The following is a 23004-nucleotide window of genomic DNA, read 5'->3' as shown; positions in this document are numbered from 1 at the left end:
CTCCAACTCCACTCCAGGAATCTGTACCCTCCTTTGTCCTCTTAGGCTAGACTTCTTAGAACAAAATTTACTTTTGAATATTTGGGGATTTTGTTTTTGGTCTTTGATCCTGGTTTTAATTGTTCTGTTCTCAGAGAACAATCATACTATGGTTTCAATTCTTTAAATGTGCTTAAAATTGCTCTGTGGCCAGCGTGTGGCCTCACGTTAATGCGAAAAAACTGTTCTGCAGTTGTGATATTCTGTAAATGCCATCATATTGTTTGGTCTGATAATTCTTAGTTGATTTATAAATTTGAGAAGAGTGCTATACTTGTGGCTTTTCTTCTTTCATTGTCCCCTGTGCTTCATGCATTTGGATCTGTGTTGCTGAGAGAATAACTAGATAGAGCTTGAGGAATTAGAATTAGCTCTTGCCATGAGGTAGCCCCAGCACTGATGTCTTTCCTAGGAGTTGGCCTTATCTGAAGAGCAGAGCCGCAGTGCGGTCTGTTTTCCTCATCCTTCAACTTTTTTAATCTGTGTCTTGATATTGAAAGTGACTTAAGTGATGGTGTTGTGGTTAATGTAGTCTGACAGTTCCTTTAAGTGAGGTGTTGATTTCCTTATATGTATGGTAACTACTCATCTGGTTGAGCTGAATGAATTCCGCCATCAAGTGTTTGTTTCTTATTTTTGAACTGTCTATCTCTGTTCCTTTCTTTTCCTGGCTTCTTTTGGATTAATCAAGTATTTTTTAGTATTTTGTTTTATTTGCTGTGGCAATTATCTCCTCATTTTAGCTATATTTGTGTTTGTCTATTATATTGCTGTAATATTGCTGTAGAACAAGGGCTGCAGTTTTTCCGTAAACAGACAGTTATTATATATTTTATGCATTTTGGACCACATGTTTTTCTTGATACAGATTTCTTCCCGGCATCTTTTCTCTTCAGCCAATGCCTGCCTTATTAGGATTTACTAGCTGCTAATTCTCTTAGCTAAATGTTTTGCTTTGGGAATTTTAAAATTACATTTATTTATTTTGTATGGGATGAGGTGCATATGCAGCCCCATGCCTGGCTTTGTGTGTGTGTGTGTGTGTGTGTGTGTGCGCGCGTGCGTGCGTGCGTGCGTGTGTGTGTGTCAGAGGCTCCACCTTAGATGTCTTCCTTATTCACGCTCCACCGTATTCATTGAGGAGAGTCTCTACTGAACCCAGATCTCACAGATAAGACTAGCCAGCTTGCTCTGGGGAATCCCTTGTTTCCATCATCCAATCACTAGGATTGCAGGGGAGATACCACAGCCGCCCAGTATTTATGTGGGGGTCATGCAAACTTAGGTCCGCATTCTTGCAGAACAGCGCTTTATCTACTAAACCATCTCCTACCCCCTTCTGGCTTTTTATTAGTTTTAAATTAAATGAACATATTTTTTATTCACCGATCCTTTGTCTTCTGAATCTAATTGGCTGCCCGGTGATGTTCTCATTTCAGACAATGCATTCTCCAGTTCTTGAATTTCCATTTTTCTTCATTATGTTCATCTCTTCATGTTCTTCAGCATGTCAGTGGCACTGGCCAGAAACAGATCTCTGTGCTGTTGCCTGAGGAGTTTGTTGTCTAAGATCTCTACTCAAGTGAAGCCCAGATTATTGACCTCCCTCTGAGCTAGTATGAGATGGAGTTGAAGATTGTTACTTAAAAACATTGATTTGAGGTTAATGTAGATTTAGAACTAGAGATGCTCAGAGACAGATCAGGATAGGATACACTCCGTGGGAGTTCCCTGAGAGATACTTGTCCATTGTCTTTTTGCTGCTATATGTATAATTTTGCAAGGTTCTAGATTGTCTCTTTGAAGGAACGGTGAGGAATTTCAGTGAGATGCCTGAGTGGCTCCTGCATGGGATCCCAGCTGAGAAGGCAGATGACTGTGCTGTAACTAAACAGTCCTGTCTGTGAGATTCTGAGACGTTTCACTTGGGAAAAGAGGGAAGCCATAGTTAGGATCATAGTTGCTCAGGAGTTAGCATGGTTTGTTGCTGTGCTGACATTATCTGAAGTATCTCTGTATAAAAGGCCTCCTGTCTCCATGTCAGCAGCCTTCACAGCGACGTTGCTCATTGATTCGCAGCTGGTAAGAGACTTCAGCCAGACTGCTAAGAGAGGGGCCTTCCCTTCCCACACCTGCTTAAGTTTGTCTTTCTGTCCCAGGCCAGTGCTTCAGAGATAGCCTCGCAGTCAGGATTCCTGGCCGCTAGTTTAGCTGAATGGGGGCACCATTCAGTGAGACTGTCTGAGAAGATAAAATAGAGAGCACTAGAGGAAAACACTCAGCATTGACCTCTGGCCTCTGCATGCGTGTGCACATGTATGTACACACGAACACACTCATGTGAACATGTGTGACAGATACACAAATAGGAAGTGAAATAAATACGTTTTTCCCAAACTCTGTCTTTCCTCCTTTATTTACCTGGAGTGATCATTCAGATCTCACAGTGAGCTTCTCTGGGGTTGAACGCCAGCTTCTACCTTTATTTTCCTCTCAGAGCTGAGTAAATTAAGAGAGATAGTGACCCTTAGCCCAACTCTTTGTTCCCGGCTGCTCAGCCACAAAATAACCACATAGAAATGGTATTAATTAAATCACTGCTTGGCCTATTAGCTTCATTTTTAGCTGGCTGTGGCATGTACTCCTGTAACCAGTACTTATGAGACTGAGTCCAGAGAGAGCCTCGGTTACATGGTGAGTGCCAGGACAATCAGAGTTGGAGTTCTGTTTTGTTCTAATCTCGAACTCTACCCTAAATTTTTTTTAAATATTTATTTATTTATTTATTATGTATACAATACTCTGTTGGCGTGTATGCCTGAAGGCCAGAAGTGGGCATCAGACCTCATTACAGATGGTTGTGAGCCACCATGTGGTTGCTGGGAATTGAACTCAGGACCTTTGGAAGAGCAGGCAACGCTCTTAACCGCTGAGCCATCTCTCCAGCCCCCTCTACCCTAAATTTTTAAGACAAGTTCGAGACCAGCCTGGTCTACAGAGCTAGTTCCAGGACAGGCTCCAAAGCCACAGAGAAACCCTGTTTCGAAAAACCCCCCCAAAAAAATAAAATAAATTTTTAAGACATAAAAAAGTCTCTGTTAGAGAGTGAGCAGTGTTTCCACTAAGTTTGTGACCGTGCCTTGTAACTCCTTAAACACAGCCACTTTCTAAAGCAGGGAGACAAAACCAGACTGACTCATCTCTGCTGCACCTCTCATCCAGATGGGAGGGGCTACCCTGTCTAGAGTCAGGCAACTCAAGGGACAAACCAGCCTGTGAAGACCCCAGCCCTGACATTTCCCCTCCAGCCTCTCCTGTGCACATTGCAGGAGCAGGACCGTGGAAAGACAAACGGAGCCGTAGAAACGTCCAGGTGCGGGGCACAGGCATGCTGGAAATGCCCTTTCAGGCTGCAAAGACAAAGATGAGAGGCGAGGAGGCTGGAGGAGTAGCTCTGCCTTGAGGTCGCATGGTTAAGAGCACTGGCTGCTCTTCCAGAGGACCTGGGCTCAATTCCCAGCACGCTCAGAGTGGCTCAGAACCATCTGTAATTCCAGTAATCTGGACTCTGAAACCCTCTTCTGGCCCAGGTGGATACCAACTATACACATGATACACAGACTTACATGCAAACAAAGCACCCATACACTAAAAATTTTTAAAAAACTAGAGGTAAAGGTGATAATTAGCAAAAATTCACGCACATGAAACGCAATGGAGGGATAGCCAATGAGTAATAGATGCCCCCAAAGGAGAGGACAGGGACGTGGGAAGCTGGCTGCGACCTGGCAGGTACAAGCTCTCACCGTTCTGAGAAGCACTGTGAAAAGGCGGCAGAGCCTGGATAGAGTTTGGTAGTGTTTTTAAATTTCAAGGATCTTGGGCAGCTGCTACCAAGGAAAAGAAATGGAGGGAGAGGGGATTGTCAGCAAACAGAAATAATACTGGCTGCAGTGTTCTCACTTGTGATACTACATGTTAGCCAACAGCAGACACGGCAGTGATTGCCAGCTGCACATGTAATTTCTTACTAGTTTTGAGTAGCTTGTACATGTCGTGTCCCTTAGCATCTGCTTTCTTTTCATTCATTTATTTTCAGGGTGGGTTTTTTTGTTTTTCTTTTCTTTTTTATTTAGACAGGATCTGGCAGTGCAGCCTGAATTATTCAGGAATTCACTATATAACCCAGTCTGTGCTCAAACCACAGTCTGCTGTCTTAACCCTCTGAGTGCTGGAATTGCTGATGTGTGACACCATGCCCTGTCCACTGCCTTTTAGAATTTTAATTTTTTAGGTTTTTGCATTTTTATGTGAATGAGTGTTTTGCATGCATGAATGTCTGTGCACCACGTGAGTGCAAAGTTCAGAAGGAGTCAGATCCCCTAGGATTGGTGATTGTGAGCCACCATGTGGATGCTGGAAACCAAACCCAGGACCTCTGCAATAGCAACAAGTGCTCTTAACTGCTAAACCATCTCTCCAGGTCCTCCATTGCCTTATAAGTAGTCTAGTGATATATCTGAGTAGGAATAGCACCTGCTGCAAAATAGTATCTCCTAAACATGGCGGGAATGCTGCCCAATGAAATCTCAGCAGTAGAGTTACCTAAACAGGATTTGCATGGTGACCACACCAGTCAACATGCCAGTGTGCTTAGGGGAAATTTACTAAGGTCCTGCCCACACTAGGTAGAAGAGCTCCAGTCAATCATTGGCTACTGAGGTAGGGATCTGTTTTCTCCAGGGACAGGCCCCTTGCTGTGTTATCCAATCCCAAGTAGTCAGCCCGAAACATATGTTCATACAAGCAACACTAAATGGACTTAGGATTTATATATACATGCATGCACATATATATATATATCCTCTAGCCGTTCCACAAGAATAGTAGAGAGCTGGGCCAGGATACCAGTCTTAATATGACAGTTAGCTGGTTCTTTGGTATTCAACGCTCATAGCAATGTGGCTATCATAGTCCTCTGTATTGGGAAGCCACTTGCTCGTTCCCGGCCACGCAGACTCGCAATTACCACACAGAAACTGCATTAATTAAATCACTGCTCAGCCTATTAGCTCTAGCTTCTTATTGGCTAGCTCTTCTATCTTAATTTAACCCAATTCTATTAATCGGTGTATCGCCATGTGGCTGTGGCCTACTGGCAAGGTCCCAGCACATCTGTTCCAGGCTGAGACTACATGGCGTCTCCTGACTCCACCTACTCTTTCTGTGTATCTTTTCCAGCCTGGCTATATTCTGTTAAGCCATTGGCTGAAAGCAGCTTCTTTATTCATTAACCAATAAAAGCAGCACATACACAGAAGGACTTCCCACACCAGTCCTCGACAAGCATGGTCCAGCACATTCATCATGAACTTTCATCTTCAGAACCTTATCCTGGTGACTAGAGAGGTGGTTTCACAGTTAAGAGCACTGGCTGCTCTATCAGAGGACCTAGGTTCAATTCCCAGCACCCACATGGTGACTTAGAACTGCCTGTAACTTCAGTTCGGAGGGGGTCTGATACTCTCTTTTGGGCTTTATACATGAATGCCGTACACAGACATACATGCAAGCAAAGCACCCATACACATATATTGAAAACAAACAAACTATACAGACCAGGTTTGCATTGAACTCACCTATTCTCTTCCCTTTCTGCCTCCTAAGTTCTGGAATTAAAGGCACTTGTCACCATCCTGGGCTTGAAAAATCCAAGTCTTAACGATAACTTTCATATATTGGTACTGCTTACTGTGATAAGAAAGTGTCTATTTTATATGGACCATGTAGTCCCTATTAATAACTTTCTGACTCATCTGCATCCAACAGTTATTGCACTGTAACCTTTTTTTTGTATTAAAGATATGTTTAGAGTGGATTTTCGTGCTTCTGAGCTGATTAATGCATTTTCTTCACAATGGTGGGAAGCGTTAACATCGTTCCCACTGCTTCCAGACAGGACAAGACTGTTGAACTTTCTAAGAACCCAGTCTGTGCTATGCACAACTGCCAGAGCACTTAGATCAGAACACGTAAACACGCATGTCACCAGCTGTTAGACAGCATTTCTGTTTTGGCGATAAGGAGTCTCTCTGAGTCGCACAAGCCCAGAGGGACTGGAAATGTAAACTTCAAAGCTAGCTCCTTCCTGTGTTGTCATTCCTGGCTAGAGTTGTGTTTTCTCTACGTGTGAAACTACTAAGTCATAATTCCCCAAGGGAAAGTGATAGAAATAATGAATTGTATTAATGATGAATAGCAGGCAAAGCATGTCCTGTTGGTGAGGGTCTGCCAGGAACTGAGACTTAAAATCAATCCAGTTCTGCACAAAATTATGTTTAAGCTAATTCTGGCTGGAGACCTGTCTCTTCACTCGTCCCCGGACCCAAAGGAAGCGCCAAACTCAAGTTCCCGTCCTTTCCTTCCTGTGTGTTTTCCCTATCCAAATTGCTTCCTTCAGCTAGTTGTGGGTTCAACCCCCTGATTCAAGGTAAACTTCACTCAACAGTCTCGAATATCACAGTATGATCAAATATCCCGAAACAGAATCTAGTATCAAATTTCTTCTGTGTTTGTTTATTATTCGCCATTTAGAGAATTTCTTTGTGTGCTCAGAAGCTATCTGGTGACTAGTCAGTATCCATAGGTTCTTGTCACAGTAATTCTGAACTTGGCAGCTGTCAGACTGTGTGTGTGTGTGTGTGTGTGTGTGTGTGTGTGTGTGTGTGTGTGTGACTTTTTGAGACAGGGTTTCTCTGTGTTGCCCTGGCTGTCCTGGAACTCATCCTGTAGACTAGACTAGCCTTGAACTCACAGAGATCCGCCTGCCTCTGCTTCCTGAGTGCTGGGATTAAAGGCGTGCTCCACCATGCTGGTGTCAACCTTTTTTTTTCCAACTTTTTTTAATAGACTGCTTTTTCATTCTTTATGACATTAATAGTTCTACTTAAAACCAAAAAACTAAACAGAAGCAAAACTACTACAAACTGTTGAAACCAACATTTTTATACTTAAACAGTGGGTGTGTATGCATTTTAGTAGCTATTTATTTATTTATTTGGAGAGAGACATAGGTTCTCACTGTGTAGCCAAAGCTGGCCTCAAACTCATATTTTTTTTGCTCCTGCTTCTGCCTTTCAAGTTCTGCATACCAGATATGAACCTCCACAACCAGCAAACAATAACTTGTTAACATTACGCCATTGAGTTAATTTGGTTATCTGATTTTTCCTATTTAAATATATATACAGAGAAGTATGCCTAGCATATCAATAAAAGATCACACCTCATAATACTACAAAATTAAGACAGTATATTTCTTCTTTTTTTTTTTTTTTTTTTTTTGGTTTTTCGAGACAGGGTTTCTCTGTGGTTTTGGAGCCTGTCCTGGAACTAGCTCTTGTAGATCAGGCTGGTCTCGAACTCACAGAGATCTGCCTGCCTCTGCCTCCCAAGTGCTGGGATTAAAGGCGTGCGCCACCACCGCCCTGCAAGACAGTATATTTCTTAGGATCTGTCTCCCCTGATACACACTGTCATGGTTATGTGTTGAGATTCATCTATGTCGTTAGTCGTATAACAATTTATATTATTCCCACTGTAGAATATACAATATATGCATTGACTGTGTTTAATAATTTATTATTATTTAGTGACCCTCAGGATTAAAACTAGGATATCATACACACTAGGATATTACAATACCATAGAGCCACACCCATTTTTAGACAGGGTGTCACTGTGTATCCCTGGCCAGCCTGTATCTTGCTATATAGACCAAGCTGACCTCAAACTCAGAGAGCCACCTGCCTCTGCTTCCCAAATGCTGGGATTAAAAGCATATGCCATCACATTCTGCCTATTTGGAATTCTTTTGAGACTGGGTGTCAAGTAGTCTGTGCTGGTCTTGAACTCACTGTGTAGCTGAGGCTGGCCTTAAACTTGAGATGCTCCTGCCTCCACCTCCCAACTGCTTGGATTATAGATGCACATTCCTGTGCCTGTTTTACTTATCCATTCTGAGTGTGTTGTTCCTCAGGACTGCTTTTGTCATACTGTATCTGGAAGTTAGGGTTTGTTATAGTGTATGCCCTTATGTAAAACTTTATTGTCCTAATTATAACTATTTAATTAGTTTAGCACAAATTTGTGTGTGTGTGTGGGGGTGTTTGTGTATGCATACACACTGGATTAGTTACTTTTTAATTGCTGTAACAAAACACCAGTACATAAGAGAAAGCAATTAATTGGGCTTAAGGTTTCAGAGGGCTAGAGTCCATCATGAAAGTCGGCATGGCAGCAGCAGCAGGCCTGCGGGCTCCGGAGCACAGCTGAGAGCTCATTTCCCAGTCCACAAACAGGAAGCAGAGACAGCACAGTGGGAATGGTGTGAATTTTTTGAAATCGTAAAACCTGTCCTAGTGACACGTCCTCCAACAAGGCCTTCCGAAACAGTTCCGCATGCTGGGTGGGGGGCGGGGTACCAAGTATTCAAACTTATGTGCGTGGAACTGGGATGTAGCCCAAAGCCCTGGATTCCATCCCAGGACTGTATAAACCAGGCACAGTGATTCGGGCCTGAACCCCAGCACTGCCACAGTGGAGACGGGCAGGAGGAGTGGGGGCTCAAGGTGATTCTCAGCTAAATAATGCATTTAAGGCCACTCTGGGATGGCCTTGTCTCAAAAGAAGAGATCTCTGAGCTTTAAGTAGATGTTACTCTAAGAATCATCTAATATTTCTTAAATAGGCTTTTTGGGCAAACTGAGGAAACTGCTGTTGGCTCAAATCCAGGATTGTAACTGGAGAACTGATGGGCAACCAGGAGGAGCCCACTCCTAACCAAGCTCTGGCACTTGATTGTGGTTCCTACCCGACATGGCCTGCCCCTTCCCAGTCAGCCAGCCCAGGAGCACTGGGGCAGCTGCTGCCATGGACTCTAAGTGAGTTAGGTCTCACTGAGTTCTGTTTCCCTCGCTGGCCCTGAACTGGCAGGTCGCTCTCTCGTGAGTGAGGCAGCAGCCCAGTGGCTGTGCCGTGCACCAGGAGCCCAGTGGCTGTGCACCAGGACCCCAGTGGCTGTGCTGTGCACCAGGACCCCAGTGGCTGTGCTGTGCACCAGGAGCCCAGTGGCTGTACCGTGCACCAGGAGCCCAGTGGCTGTACCGTGCACCAGGAGCCCAGAGGCTGTGCCGTGCACCAGGAGCCCAGTGGCTGTGCCGTGCACCAGGAGCCCAGTGGCTGTGCCGTGCACCAGGAGCCCAGTGGCTGTGCCGTGCACCAGGAGCCCAGTGGCTGTGCCGTGCACCAGGAGCCCAGTGGCTGTGCTGTGCACCAGGAGCCCAGTGGCTGTGCCGTGCACCAGGAGCCCAGTGGCTGTGCCGTGCACCAGGAGCCCAGTGGCTGTGCTGTGCACCAGGAGCCCAGTGGCTGTGCCGTGCACCAGGAGCCCAGTGGCTGTGCCGTGCACCAGGAGCCCAGTGGCTGTGCTGTGCACCAGGAGGCTCCGTGTCCTAACTCACCCCTGCTCTGTTCTTTCCAGGTCTATAAAGGAGAATTTCAGCTACCTGACTTTCTGAAAGAAAAGCCCCAGGTACCGTACGTACACCACTTCCCCTTCCTCTTCTTTTCTGTAAGAGCTGGCTCTTCCACAAAGTAAGCTTTGGAAAAGACAATGAAGTATAAACAAACAAGAAATAAAATCCAGGTGTGCTGCTTTGTAGCCGTAATGCCAGCCATCAGCTGAGAGGAGAGCATCAGCACAAATCCAAGGCTGCCTGGGCTACACAGTGCAGTTCCAGGCCAGCTCCCTTCTCAGCGTGCCAACAAGCAGATAAGTAAGGGAAGTAGAAAAGACAGTGACCTGTGCTGGCGGTAGCGAGCGGCTGTGATGTGAGAGAATTTAGGGTCTTCCGCAGCTAGGGAAGTGCACACTCAGCCACACAGATTTCACATGGGAATGGGGAGAATGCCTGAGCATCTACTTTGCATTAAGTTGCAAAGTAATAATAATAATAATAATAAATAATAATAATAATAATATGTACCTTTGGTATTTTTATTATATTCATGTTTGAGGTGTTTTAGCTGTTCTCACATTGGAAACTGAAAGACCTATAATACATAATGCACACAGCAGTTGGCTGTCAGCAAATGTGAGAGTTCAAAGCCTGTAATCCTTGTTTTTAAAAATAATTGAAACCAGCCAGGCAGTGGTGGCACACACCTTTAATCCCAGCACTCAGAAGGCAGAGGCAGGTGGATCTCTGTGAGTTCGAGGCCAGCCTGGTATACACAGTAAGTTCCAGATCATTCAGGCTACATAGTAGGGCCTGTCTTAAAAACAAAAACAAGGCCTCCTTGTGCTTACCACAGGCTGTGTTCTTACACTGGCTGTATAGAAAGAGGAGGCATAATAAAGCCACCCCATGTACACCTCAGCTCAGGCCACTGTGCCTGGTCTGTATTGTGAATGGGGAGACATGGAACAACAACAAAAAGAAACCAATCTATAATTACAACTGTAATGTTTCAACTCACTTGCATTCCATTTTTGTGTCCAGAATTGGAGGAAAACCGAGATTCTCATGGTGTGCCTGGAGTAGCACAGTGTGTCCTGTGGTCCCCTGTCACTGGTGTAACAGCTGGGAGAAGAGACATCACTGCCTGTCATTAGCCTTGATGTTCCACATGGGCTGAGGCTTCCTATCTCTAGGGTGCTGCTGTCCATACTGAACTCAGTTTCTGAAAGTGTTTGAGTTAGGATTGCAGGGGAAACACTGTCTTATGTGTCGCATACAGCAAGCCTGGAGTAAGCAGGCCTCCTCTGGAGCTCAGTGACGCTGTCTCTCACCAGGAGTGAAGGCCGTGCCCAACCTGACCACTGTCAGTTACCAGCCGTCTGGAATGATGTGTGGTACCAGAGGGTCTCAGAGTGCATTCAGGGCATATTCTTAGCAGTGTCTGTTTAACTCTTTCCCATTCTTTCATGTATTCAACAATTGTTGCTAGGAATTTGCTAGGAGTGAGAAATTAGGATATGTCCGCAGGAGTTGGGAGAAACGGAGTCTTCTCAAGGAACTCAAGGACCTGATGTTTGTATAGAGGGAGAGCAGGGCCAGGCCCAAAGTGCGCATGACATCCCAGAGCCCTGGGTGGATTCCCGAAGATACCATTACTCACAGCCTTGGAAATTGCCAGAAAGCAATCTAAGAGGCAGGATAAACTTGAAGAAACCAAGAAAGGGGATTTGAGACCGAAACTGACGACTTCCCTGTGCTTCAGCACACACCCAGTAGCTCCAGATGGAGAGGGGGTGGGTAGAATCATGCAAGAGAAAGTCCCCGAACTTAGAGGGGAAGCCGTCTTCGGTCATAGAGACATGGTCATGAGTTTAAAGATTGATAAGAGTCCAGGACAGTGGTGCATACACCTTTAATCCTGGCACTCGGGAGGCAGAGACTGGTGGATCTCTGAGTTTGAGGTCAGCCTGCTCTACAGAGTGAGTTCCAGGACAGCCAGGGATACTCTAGAAACTCTGTCTCCAGTGGGGAGGGGGGAATGATAAATTACACACCAGAGTTGAGAATATTTGCTTATTAAAACTTGCCATAGCTGGATATAGTAGCACACGTCTGTTCCCCAGCACTGGGAAGATGGAGGCAGGAGGATAATATGCTCAAGGTCAGCCTGGGCTATAGAGCCAGACCCTATCCTAAACAAGCAGAAACAACGCTAGAGTTGGTGCAGTGGCTCAGAGGGTAAAGGCATTGCCCCCCAGCCTGTCAGCCCGAGGTTGATCCCACATAAAGAGGGAAGGATGAACTGACTCCTGCCGTCCACATCCATGCTGTGGTAGGCACTTCCCCACAGAGCATCCACGCAAACACCCGACCACATACATGCTGTGGTAGGCACTTCCCCACAGAGCATCCACGCAAACACCCGTCTACACAAACCTAATAAGCAAACGAGGAATTTTTAAAAATGAATGCCAGAGTTGGGTATGGTGATACACCCTTGAACTCAGCGCTTGGGGGACAGAGGCAGGTGGATTTCTATGAGTTCAAGGCTGGCCTGGTCTATATACAGAGTTCTAGGCCGGCCAGTGGTACATAGTAAACCCTGTCTCAATATAGTAATCTAATATTAAACTTTTAATTATTATTCTTAAGTGTATGCTTGTTTTTCCTGCGTGCATATCTGTGTACCTCATGCACGCCAGTGCCCACAGAGGTCAGAAGAGGGTGTCATAGCCCCTGGAACTGGAGTTAACAAACCTTTGTGAGCCCGCATGTGCGTGTTATGAGTCAAACCCGAGTTCTCTGGAAGAGCAACAAATGCCCTTAACCACTGAGACGTCTCTCCAACCCAATAATAAAATTGGTTTTTGTCCTTTGAGACAAGGTCATTTTATTATGTAATGCTTGCTGTCCTGAACTCACTATGTAGACCATACTGACTTCGAACTCACAGAGATATGACTGTCCCTGCCTCCCAAGTGCTGGGATTAAAGGCGTGCGCCACAATGCCCAACTCCAAAAATAAAGTATCTAAGAACTATAAATAAATGGTAGGAAACAAGCCTTCAGTGGGACAACAGTAAGTTGTAGAGTATAGAGAAGTCTTATAAGACAATAAGAAAAAGCTTTAAAATGCCTTGATACGCACTTCAGGCTACTCACTGTTTCCCGCACTCGTGCCGGGGGATCTGACACTCTCTTCTGGCCCCTTGGGGCATCACACTCACATGTATGTACTCTTACACAGGCAGAAAGACACACACACACAGAGACATACATGTTAAAACATGTTTAACACATGTTAAAAAATAGAAATCTTGAAAAAGTGTGCTATAGCAATGGCTCAGCAGTTAAGAACGGCTGCCCTCCCAGAGGACCCAGGTTCAGTTCCCAGCCTCCATGTGGCTGCAAGTCTAGGTCCAGGGGATTTGATGCCTTCTTCTAGTTTCTTTGGGAACCAGGCATGCACACGATGCATAGACATACATGTAGGCAAAATACCCATATACATTAAATAAATAAGTAAAAATTTAAAAGAAAGATTATGGTTTAATTAAGAAATGGGTCCAAGTGTGGGCACATGCTTGTAGTATCAGTACTTGTGAACTAGAGGCAGAAGCATCAAATTCCAGGCCATCTTCAGCTACACAGAGTGTTCAAGGTCCTGTGGGTTACACGAAACCCTGTCACAAAACAAGAAACAGAAACTTGATAAGCTTGGCAGCACATGCTGGTAATCCCAGAGTGAGGAGGCAGAGGCGGGGGACCACTGCAAGTTCAGCCAGCCTGCTCCGCACAGTGGAGTTCAAGGTCAGTCAGAAGTGAGGAGGTACAGGGGCTGGGTCTTGGAGGGCCCTGGAGACACTGCGTGTCCTGTCCCTGTGGAGTCAGAGCCCACACTCCCTGTGCTCATTCCTATGCGAATAACCAAAAGCTCCAGCATTTGACTTGAGGCCAGGCTGACTGGAAGGTTCTGAAAGTGAGCCCACCCTGTCATCTCGTGTCCCCACACAGATTTGTGAGAAACAAAGGCATCCTTGTTACTCAGGCGATGCCAAGGATTTAGTCTGTCCCTGGAGTGTGGGAAAGGCCAGTCCAGTTTCTTTCCTTAGAACAGTTACAGGCTGAGTTTATCTAAAACTTTGAGCAGACGCTGTTAATGGGTCTGGGGTCGCTCAGAGGGTCATTCACCATGACCATGAATATATTTTAGTAAGGAGAGGCTTTTTATTTAGGTGCTGGCCCCCCGAAGGACTGCACCGGAGAGCTCTCCCAAGGTGCAGTCCCCAGCCATATCAACCCAGGATGTATAAAGGCAAACCCGTAAAATGGTATGTATTCTGTCTGTGTGAAGGCAGGGTCTTTCTGTAACATATATGTCTTGCAGTTGTCCTAGTGATCTTTTTGAGCAGAGTAAGCAAGCTTAATTACAAAAGCAGAAATAGCAGTCGGTGTAATGACCTACTATTTTGCTAGAACAGCAGATTTGACAAGACCAGTCAATTTTAAGAATGGTCTTCAGTGTCTTGGGAAGGGGGAGTGGGCCGCTGGAGCACAGCCTTCACAGGCCACGGCCTGCGTGCTAGAGGCTTTCTTTTCTCCAGTCTCTCAAGCATGGTAAGTTTAAACCTTAAGTGTGATGTTAGCCGTCAGTCCTCTGGGGCATGGCTGCTGTGTTGCTGAGAGCAGTCGTACCTCTTCCAGCTGACTGCAGGACTTTAACGTATCTGTGGTTCCTTCCACAGACCAAGCGATTGGAGTAGCTGAGCCTGGAACTTCCCACAGTGAGGTGAGGCCCGCCGGGTGCTGCTGGGTGGGAGTCTCCACTTGGGCCGACAGAGACAGCTGTGTGTTCAGATAGTGAGCACGGCTCTGTCACCTCCTGGCACCAAGCAGCTTAACTCTGTGTCTGTTCCCTTATCTGTGAAATGAAAGCGTGGAGTAAGTGGAGATGGCGTTTGGAAGGGGTCTTTAACGTTAGGAGGGACCGAGAGACTGAGAGCCCAGTCACCGAGGGCCGACGAGAAGAGTGATCCCGGAGAGCCCATTCATCTCCTATGGTCACTGCACATAATGAGAAGTCAGCATGGTGGCTTTGCACGTTGGACATTAGTGGTAGCTGTGGATGCAGGTGACTGTCGCCACCATTAGAAAGCGTCTGTAGCAGCCCTGTGTTCTCTTGCTTTGTACCTTGAGGTTATTTGCAGGCACTGGAAACAGCACAGATGGCAAAGTGTGTCCTCCATGCCCCTCAGAGGCGTGGTTGTTCGTCCTCCTGCCCCTGAACTGCAGGGGCCCACCTAGCCACTGGTGCAAACAGGGAAGCAGGTGGGGATGGTACGGGAAGGGCAGCTTTGATCTGTGCCCGTGACCACATGCTATGTGTTTGCCCTAGGGATGACTGCTGCCTTTTCTACAGAAGGGAAATCTCTGGAACTGCTGTCTCCTGCAGGGAGAAATGCTGTGACCCAACCCATCGCTTCTGCTCACCTGCCAGCCTCCTGTCCCTAGGGAGGTGCCACAGCCGGCCTCCCTGAGTGATGGCTCTCGAGCCCAGTGACTAGCACAGCCCTCAAGATGAGGAGCCCCGCAGGGACACGGTTCTGTTACAGCTCCTCTTGTTCTTGTCGTTCTTACCAGATTCCAGTCTTAATTTCAAGAGAAGGAGAGTTTAAGGAAGGCATTTGGTTAACAAAATTGGCAATCTAGTTCAGAATCTGTTGTCTGTACACGTTCGTGTTTTTGTAGAACACTTGTGCCTGTTTAAATATATTGATGTGGATAATAGTAAATACTTACTTATTTAAACGATTGATTGTATTGTTTCAGAGAGTTGGGAAATGACTGTATACATTTACAGCCTAATGACTTTTGTATTTTATTTTTCAGAATAAAAGCTTAAATGTGAAGCATTCGAGTGCTTTTGCTTTGTCATTCGGAGCATAGACCTCAGATGGTGCTACACACCAGCTTCCTGTGGGCTGTGCTATAGGTTCCCTCCCTCGCTTCCCTCCCCTGTGTGTGTGCATGTGTGTATGTATTTGGGGCGTGTGTGGATGGTTAAGGTCAAAGACCTTACCGTTTCCAAGAAGCCATTATTGTGGAACACAGAATAACAGAGGTAATAATAATCACATTTATTGATTATTATTATTATGTTTCAGGTGCCTGGCATGGAACGAGATGTTTTACGTATTATTCCATCTTCACACCTGTCCCTAGTTTAGTCACGTATGTCGACGTCACCAACCACAGCACTTTTAGCCTGAAACTTAAAGGTCATCTCTGCTTTCGTCCTCTTCTCTTTCCCTCCACGCATGTACAAGGGGACAAGACCTTTGATCCTACCTTCATGTATTTATTGAAGTTATCCGCTTGCCTCCAGCTCCTCTGTCCCAGCCCTAATCAAAGAATCCACCCTGTCATCCTGACACCATTACAGTAGAGGATCGGAACAGTATCTCCACACCCACTCTTGCCCCATCCTCTCCACGCACGACTTCACTGCCCCCTTGGGAATAGCGCACACGCTGCTGTGATCCAGCCCTAGCCAGCTCTCTGCTCAATCCCACCATAGGCCTCTCTCCCTGGAATGTCATCTTTCCCTCTGCTCCTGGCCTGGTAGCTACCTCCTTATCCTGAGGTCCCTGCAAGTTCTGTGTCCTCAGGAAGATTCTCCTAGCTCTTAAAACTAGTCACCTGCGGTGGTTACTTTTGCGTTGCTGTAACCAAGATACTCTACAGAAACAGCTTCACGGGAGGAACGGGTTCTTTTGGCTTACGGTCCATCCTGGAGAGAAGGCATGGAGAGTGGATGCTGAGATGTTGAGTCCGGTTGGCCAGGAAGCACAGTGGCAGGAGCCAGGCATGGGCAGAGCCTTTAAAGGTGCACCCTGGAAGAAGGTGATGGCCAGACCACAGGACTACAGCAATCTCCCCCTCCCATTCCAACAGGCTCCTTACTGAGACACTGTCAGGGAGTCCCGGCTAACAGGCTTCCATATGACGAGATTTCTGACTAGAGGAAGTTAGCTAACACTAACGGTCTTGGTGGCCACCCTACTTTCTACTTTCTGCCTCCTGCCTATAATGGGAGAGCGTGGAAGATTATGTTGCCATCAGAAAGTTAGAAGGGACCCCTGCTTCTGCCATGTAGGCCCTGACTTCTGCCTCCGGCTAGCTCATCTATGTTGTCTGTCTGTGGTGGCTGGGGCCTGAATTCTTTAGAGCTACGGCATGTTTTGTCTGTCTATAGCTTTAATAATTCTTATCCTCAACAGTCCTTCTTACTGCTCCTCTTAAACCCACGTCCAAGCAGGGCTGTAGTGGCACACGCCTTTAATCCCAGCACTGGGGAGACAGGGAAAGGCAGATCTCTGTGAGTTCAAGGACAGCCAGGACTGTTAAGCCCATGCCCAAGCCCTTCCATAGCCCTGATGACATGTAAACCTCCATGGGGCTCCTGCAGAATGGAACTGCTTACATCTGGCCCAAAGTCCATGATGTGGCCTCTGTACCTCACTGACACCCCCACTACACCCCTTCTTCATAACGTCTTTTTTTCTGGCCTAAGTATATATTTCCTTTTCCATTTTCCTTTTTCGACCCACCCTCACCCAGGCAAGGTTTCTTAGTGTAGCCCTGGCTGTCCTGGAACTCACTCTGTAGACCAGACTAGCCTTGATCATAAAGATCTGTCTATCTCTGTTTGCCTAGTGCTGGGATTAAACATATGGGCCACAAACTCTTGGCTCTTTTTTCTTATTTTGAGATAGGGTCTCATTCTGTAGGCCAGGCCAGTCTAACTATATAGTCTCAGCTCGCCCGAATTGTAGCAACCCTTATGCCAGGATTATAGGTGTGAGCCACTATGCCTGGCTGTAGTCTAAGCATATATTTCCTGAGCTCCACTAAGGAAGGCCTTTCTCTTCCCTATGACATCACAGATCCCGTCCAGCATCTTATTCATCTACTTACTAGTTTCTCAGACAGGATCTTCCTTGTTCTACATAGCCCAGGCTGACCTGGATTTCACTGTATATCCTAGGTAGTCTTCAGCCTTGTGGCCGTCTTTCTGCCTTATCCTACCAAGTCTCCTCAGTCATTTAATAAACATGTCTATGTTTGTGGAAGGTCAGTGTTTCATAAAATCAAATGAAGCCCTACAGAGTGACTGAAAAGTGACTAGATGGAATTGAATAGAAGACACGGATATCAACCTGTATATCTTCGAACACCTGATCTTTGATAAAGAAGCAAAAAATACCAAATGGAAAAAAAGAAAGGATATTTAACAAGTGGTGCTGGCATAACTGGATATCAACATGAAGAAGAATGAAAATAGACCCATAGCTATCACCATGCACAAAACTCAAGTCCAAATGGATCAAAGACCTCAACATAAAGCCAGCCACACTGAACCTTATAGAAGAGGAAGTGGGAAGTACGCTTGAACGCATTGGCACCGGAAACCACTTCCTAAATAGAACCCCAGGAGCACAGACACTAAGAGAAATAATTAATACATGGGACCTGTGGGAGCCCGTGAGGGTCCAACACAGATTCCCTAACCCGGTTGGAACGGAGTCGTGAGGAATAAAACTGACACAGCTTACACGGTCAGCATGGGAAAAGCCAGATCTCTCTCCAAAGACCTCTCATTTATTCTCCAAACAGCTTATATATCCTCACATGAATAGAGCGGGAACACATTAGGCTATCTCCTAGGCAACCAGATGCATGGGCTCTGGTCACATCTGCATCTAGCAGTCAGGTAGGCCTTGAATTAGCATCTCTATAAGACATCCTCCAAATTACAAAGGAAGGAAGCACCAAACATCCTGGCCAGTTTCAGTCAACACCTCAGGAGATCTACATCCTTGCTATTGTTAGGCAGAGACATCTTGTCTGCAGAGCTACATGATCAGCTCAGACTGGGCCTATGGCTTTTGTGCCATACAGAAATATGGGCCTACAATCCACTCTCTCTTATTAATTTTAATAATCCCGGTGCTTCTGCAACAGGACAGATAAGTTGCGCCTGATTTGGGCAAAGTCCTCTTCATTTACCCAAATTTTCCCGTCATTGGAACAGGCATCTTTTATGCAAGCCCCTGTCTTAGGCATCTGGGGAGAAGAAGCTTCAGACCCGTCATTGACTGCCGACCTCTGTAAAGAGAAGAGATTAGTGGAGAGAAATATACTTTTCAGGCCCTGTGTATCAGCCATATCTTGCCAGGATGTATCACAATGCTTTATGAATAATTATGCTCCCAAAGGCTATATTCTCCTATCTTAAAGGAGAGTAGAATCGCCTGAGTTGAAAATGTTTCTTCCGCTGGTACAGACCATCATTCAGAATTTACTTTCTCAGCATGCGTATCAACTCTCAACATTCATCGTCACAACCTCTCTTTCAGCCAACTGTCAACCGCAGCAATTCACAATCATGATTTTTCCACATCATCGGTCAATACCGATCTTTAAATTTCTAATACCGTAATTTCATGTTTAGCAGGTCAAAACCAGCTCTCCCAATTTTTATAATTTCGTGTTTGGTTGGTCATTACCAACAATCATGACTTTTCCATATTATCGGTCAATACCGATCTTCCAATTTTTCATGTCATTTCATATTTAGCCAGTCAGTACCAGCTCTCCAAATTATTCATAATTTCATATTTAGCCGTTCAAAACCAGCTCTCTGATTATTCATTTCATATTTAGCCGGTCCACACCAGCTCTCTGATTATTTATTACTTCACATTTAGTTGGTCAGTACCAACTCTTCAATTACTCATAAATTCATATTTAGCCAGTCAATACCAGCTCTCCAATTATTATAATCTCATATTTAGTTGGTCATTACCAACTCTTTCATATTCTTTCTTTACCATAATTTCATATTCTGTTCGGTCATTACCGATGTATTTGGCACCATTGGTCATTACCAGATTTTTCCCATCACCTTATATGCAGCTGTAAATATCAGGTCATTACCGTTAAGAGCATAATACCATTTGCTGTTATTAAATCTCATTTTCAGTCTTTGTGTAGCTGTTAAACCCTCAGTCTGCCCCCTTGTTAAGTAAAGGGGGGTTTGAGACATACTTTATTTTGCATCTTTCTTTCCCTGAGGGGAAAGCTTAGGTCTTAGTTCTTAGGTTTAATATTTTATTCAAAATAAGTCCTGCCCCATAAACCGAGAACACTCAAATGTTCAGTTTGTATCTTAGTTCTGAAGCAACAGGTTTCACACCACAGCCAGCAGCAGACACCGCAGTCAGCTCATCTCAGCAGGATCTCTCTGTCCGAAGTCTCCTTGCAGCGCTGCCTGCGAGTTGCGGGTCCAGATCAGGCTCCTCTTTGTGGGCTGGGTTACTGGATTCCTGGAGCCGTTTTATTTCTGTTCCTTCTGTGGTGTGGTTGTCAGCTACGCTGTCTCCAGGTCCGTTGTCCTTCTGCTGAATGCATCGAATTAGTTGCTCTGGAAGCCATCTCGCTTGGTTTTCGTCCTGTGAGAAAACACAGACATGCCCTCGACCCCATATTAGGATGGGGTCGGGTCCCTTCCAAACCCCATTGCAAGGATCTTTCCATTTTGCTTTAGCAAATGTGGTTTTTGTACCGTTATGCCACAATCTGTCCGCAGCTGATTGCTCATGGACATCTGTATTTAGAAAGTTTAGCGTAAACAATGCATGATTTAAGGCATTGTGTGGCATCTGAGGATACAACTCCCCTGTCTTTATTTTTTGGAGTTGTGTTTTCAAGGAGCTGTGTGCCCGCTCCACAATTCCTTGTCCTTGAGGATTATATGGAATACCAGTCTTATGAACGATATTCCATTGAGTACAGAATCTTTGAAAAACTTTGTTAATATATCCGGATCCATTGTCCGTCTTTATTACCTTTGGGGTTCCCATGCATGAAAAGCATTTTAAGCAATGAGTTATTACATGCTTGGCAGCTTCTCCAGTTTGTGCTGTGGCCATTATGAATCCTGAGTAAGTATCAATTGTCACATGCACATATCTCAATTTTCCAAACTCAGTAATGTGAGTTACATCCATTTGCCATATATGGTTAGGAAGAAGTCCTCGGGGATTTACCCCCAAATGAAGCACAGGTAAATATTGTGGGCATCTTTCACATTGTTTAACAATTTGTCGAGCAGCTTCTCTGGTCAGCTTAAATTGTTTTCTTAAACTTAAGCTGTTTTGATGATGCAAAGCATGTGATTGCTGTGCAAGTTCAACCTGAGATACAGCAATTATTTTTGTAAGTTTGTCAGCTAGAGCATTACCTTCAGTTAATGGACCAGGAAGACTTGAATACGCTCTGATATGTCCCACAAAACATGGTAACTTCCTACATTGTATGGCTTTTTGAATCTGCTGAAGCAATATTTTAACTTGTTCATTGCCAGTTGCTATATATGACACTGTTTCCAGGATCCTTAACGCTTCATAAATATACCGGCTATCAGTATATAAATTAAAAGCCTTATTATCAAAATTCTTAAATACCAGAGCGACAGCCCGCAGTTCAACTATTTGAGCTGAAGCTGGTTCTGTCTGTACCACGTGTCCTTTGCCATTGACAACATAAGCAGCTTTTTTCCATTAGATGAGCCATCAGTGAAAATCAACAAAGCATCCTTTAAGGGATGCTTTGCTACTATTTTAGGAAAAATGAATGAATGCTGTTGCGCAAACTGCAGTAACTGGTCAGCTGGGAAAAGATTATTAATCTGACCTTGAAACTGAGCAAATGCAATTGCCCATGAGTCACTATTTTGAAATAACTATTCAATTTGCTGCTTAGTATAAGGAACATTGATTACAGCTGGTTCTAAGCATGCTACTGCTTCAAAATAAGGATTTAATACTTTTGCTGGTGATACAGGCAGATGTACTCATAAAAGTGGTCCGTTCTGCCGTAAGACTGCTGTAGGAGTCAGCCTTGTAGAAAAATACATGCTTGCCATGCCTGGCTGTAATCAATATAGCACACCTGCTGTTCCTGTATAGCCTGCTCTGTCTGTGAGAGAGTCTGTCTGGCCGCTTCCGAAAGCTGCCTGCTAGAATTTGGATCACTGTCTCCTTTAAGTATCTCACTTAAAGGCTCAAAGTCTTCTGTAGGAAACCTCAAATAAGGTCTTAGCCATTGTATATTTCTTAATAGCCTTTGAAAGTAAGAGTCTTTAAGTCATCCTTCCTGATTTTTATCTTTTGAGGCTTAATTTCTTTGGGGTATAACATATGACTTAGATATTGAAAAGGTGTGTGCCTCTGTACTTTCTCAGGAGCGATAACCAAACCTGCATGGCTTAGACACTGCTGTAACAATCCATATGTCTCTAGTAAAGTATCCTTTTTGGCTCTCTGAAATTAACTGGAGGAATACTAAAAGCAAACCTTTGACAACCTTGTGGCGCTAAAGGAATTGAATAAAAACAATCTTTCAAGTCTAAGATAATCTTATGCGTGCCTTTTGGAATGGCTGCCGGGGACGGCAACCCTGGTTGCAATGCTCCCATTGGCTGCATGGTTGCGTTAACCTCTCTGAAATCCTGAATTAATCTCCACGTTCCCGATTTCTTTTTAATAACAAAAATTGGAGAGTTCCATGGAGAATTAGATGGTGAAATATGTCCATTATCCAGCTGTTCCTGCATTAACCGCTGGGCAGCTTGCAATTTTTCTTGTGTTAGAGGCCACTGACTCACCCATACAGGCTCATCACTTTTCCATATTATCGGGTCTGCATGGAGTGCAGGTCTTTCAGCGACCTCTCCTAAAAATAGCCTAATTCTGCTCTAGAAGGTCTACTGTCTGATACGACAGGATCAATCTTTCCCTTATTATCTTTTCCTAGACCTAGATTATTCCTATTCCTAGGTAATAATCCTTGTTGAAACATCTGATTAGTAACAGCCGTGCTGGGAGAATATAAATATACTCCCATTCTGGACATGATATCTCTGCCCCATAAGTTCACAGGTAAATGGGGAATAATATACGGCTTAAAGGTTCCTTCATGTCCTTCCTCATCTTTCCAATGCAGTTTATTGCTACTTTGCTCAGGATTTCTAGTCTGACCAATTTCTTGTAACTGTGTAATAGTTTCCATTTTTGGCCACTTAGAAGGCTACTGACTGGCGGTTATGACGGAAGTATCCGCGCCAGTATCCAGGATCCAGGAGGCCAGAAAATCTTTTTCCATTTATAAACAAAGTGAGTTCTGGTCTCTGTACCCAAACTGCACCAGCATCTTCTCCTCTCTTTTCTTTTTAAGACCTCAACATAAAACCAACAATACTTAACCTCATATAAGAAAAATTTTGAATTAACACTTCAATGCACTGGTACAACTCTAACATAGCCTCACTGGCTTACACACTGAGAGGAACAATAAGATCTCTTGAACTGAGAAGCTTCTG

The 23004-nt window shown here is 44.9% G+C and overlaps 1 protein-coding gene and 1 non-coding gene across 4 annotated transcripts in view; both read left to right on the top strand.

The window, feature by feature from the left end:
• Positions 1–15469, top strand: part of Tpst1 (tyrosylprotein sulfotransferase 1) — a 55818-nt gene extending 40349 nt beyond the window's left edge. Inside the window, exons 4-7 of one of the 3 annotated variants that reach the window (XR_012910984.1) lie at positions 9581–9631; positions 13796–13891; positions 14306–14349; positions 14956–15469. Coding sequence is in view for 2 of the 3 variants with exons in the window: in XM_075977799.1 (XP_075833914.1) it covers positions 9581–9631; positions 14306–14323 (69 nt within the window). In the remaining variant the exon portion in view is untranslated. The remainder of the gene's footprint in view (positions 1–9580; positions 9632–13795; positions 13892–14305; positions 14350–14955) is intronic. The other 2 variants (XM_075977799.1, XM_075977802.1) reach the window with 2 other exon arrangements.
• LOC142842835 (small nucleolar RNA SNORA51) lies at positions 10392–10524 on the top strand. The gene has a single exon (XR_012909496.1). It is a non-coding gene; the product is annotated as a small nucleolar RNA SNORA51 (small nucleolar RNA).
• Positions 15470–23004: the final 7535 nt, after the last annotated feature.

This window comes from Microtus pennsylvanicus, chromosome 1 (assembly GCF_037038515.1).
Source record: "Microtus pennsylvanicus isolate mMicPen1 chromosome 1, mMicPen1.hap1, whole genome shotgun sequence".
NCBI lineage: Eukaryota > Metazoa > Chordata > Mammalia > Rodentia > Cricetidae > Microtus > Microtus pennsylvanicus.
The sequence above is the reverse complement of the archived record's forward strand: the minus strand, read 5'-3'. Positions and strand labels throughout refer to the sequence as shown.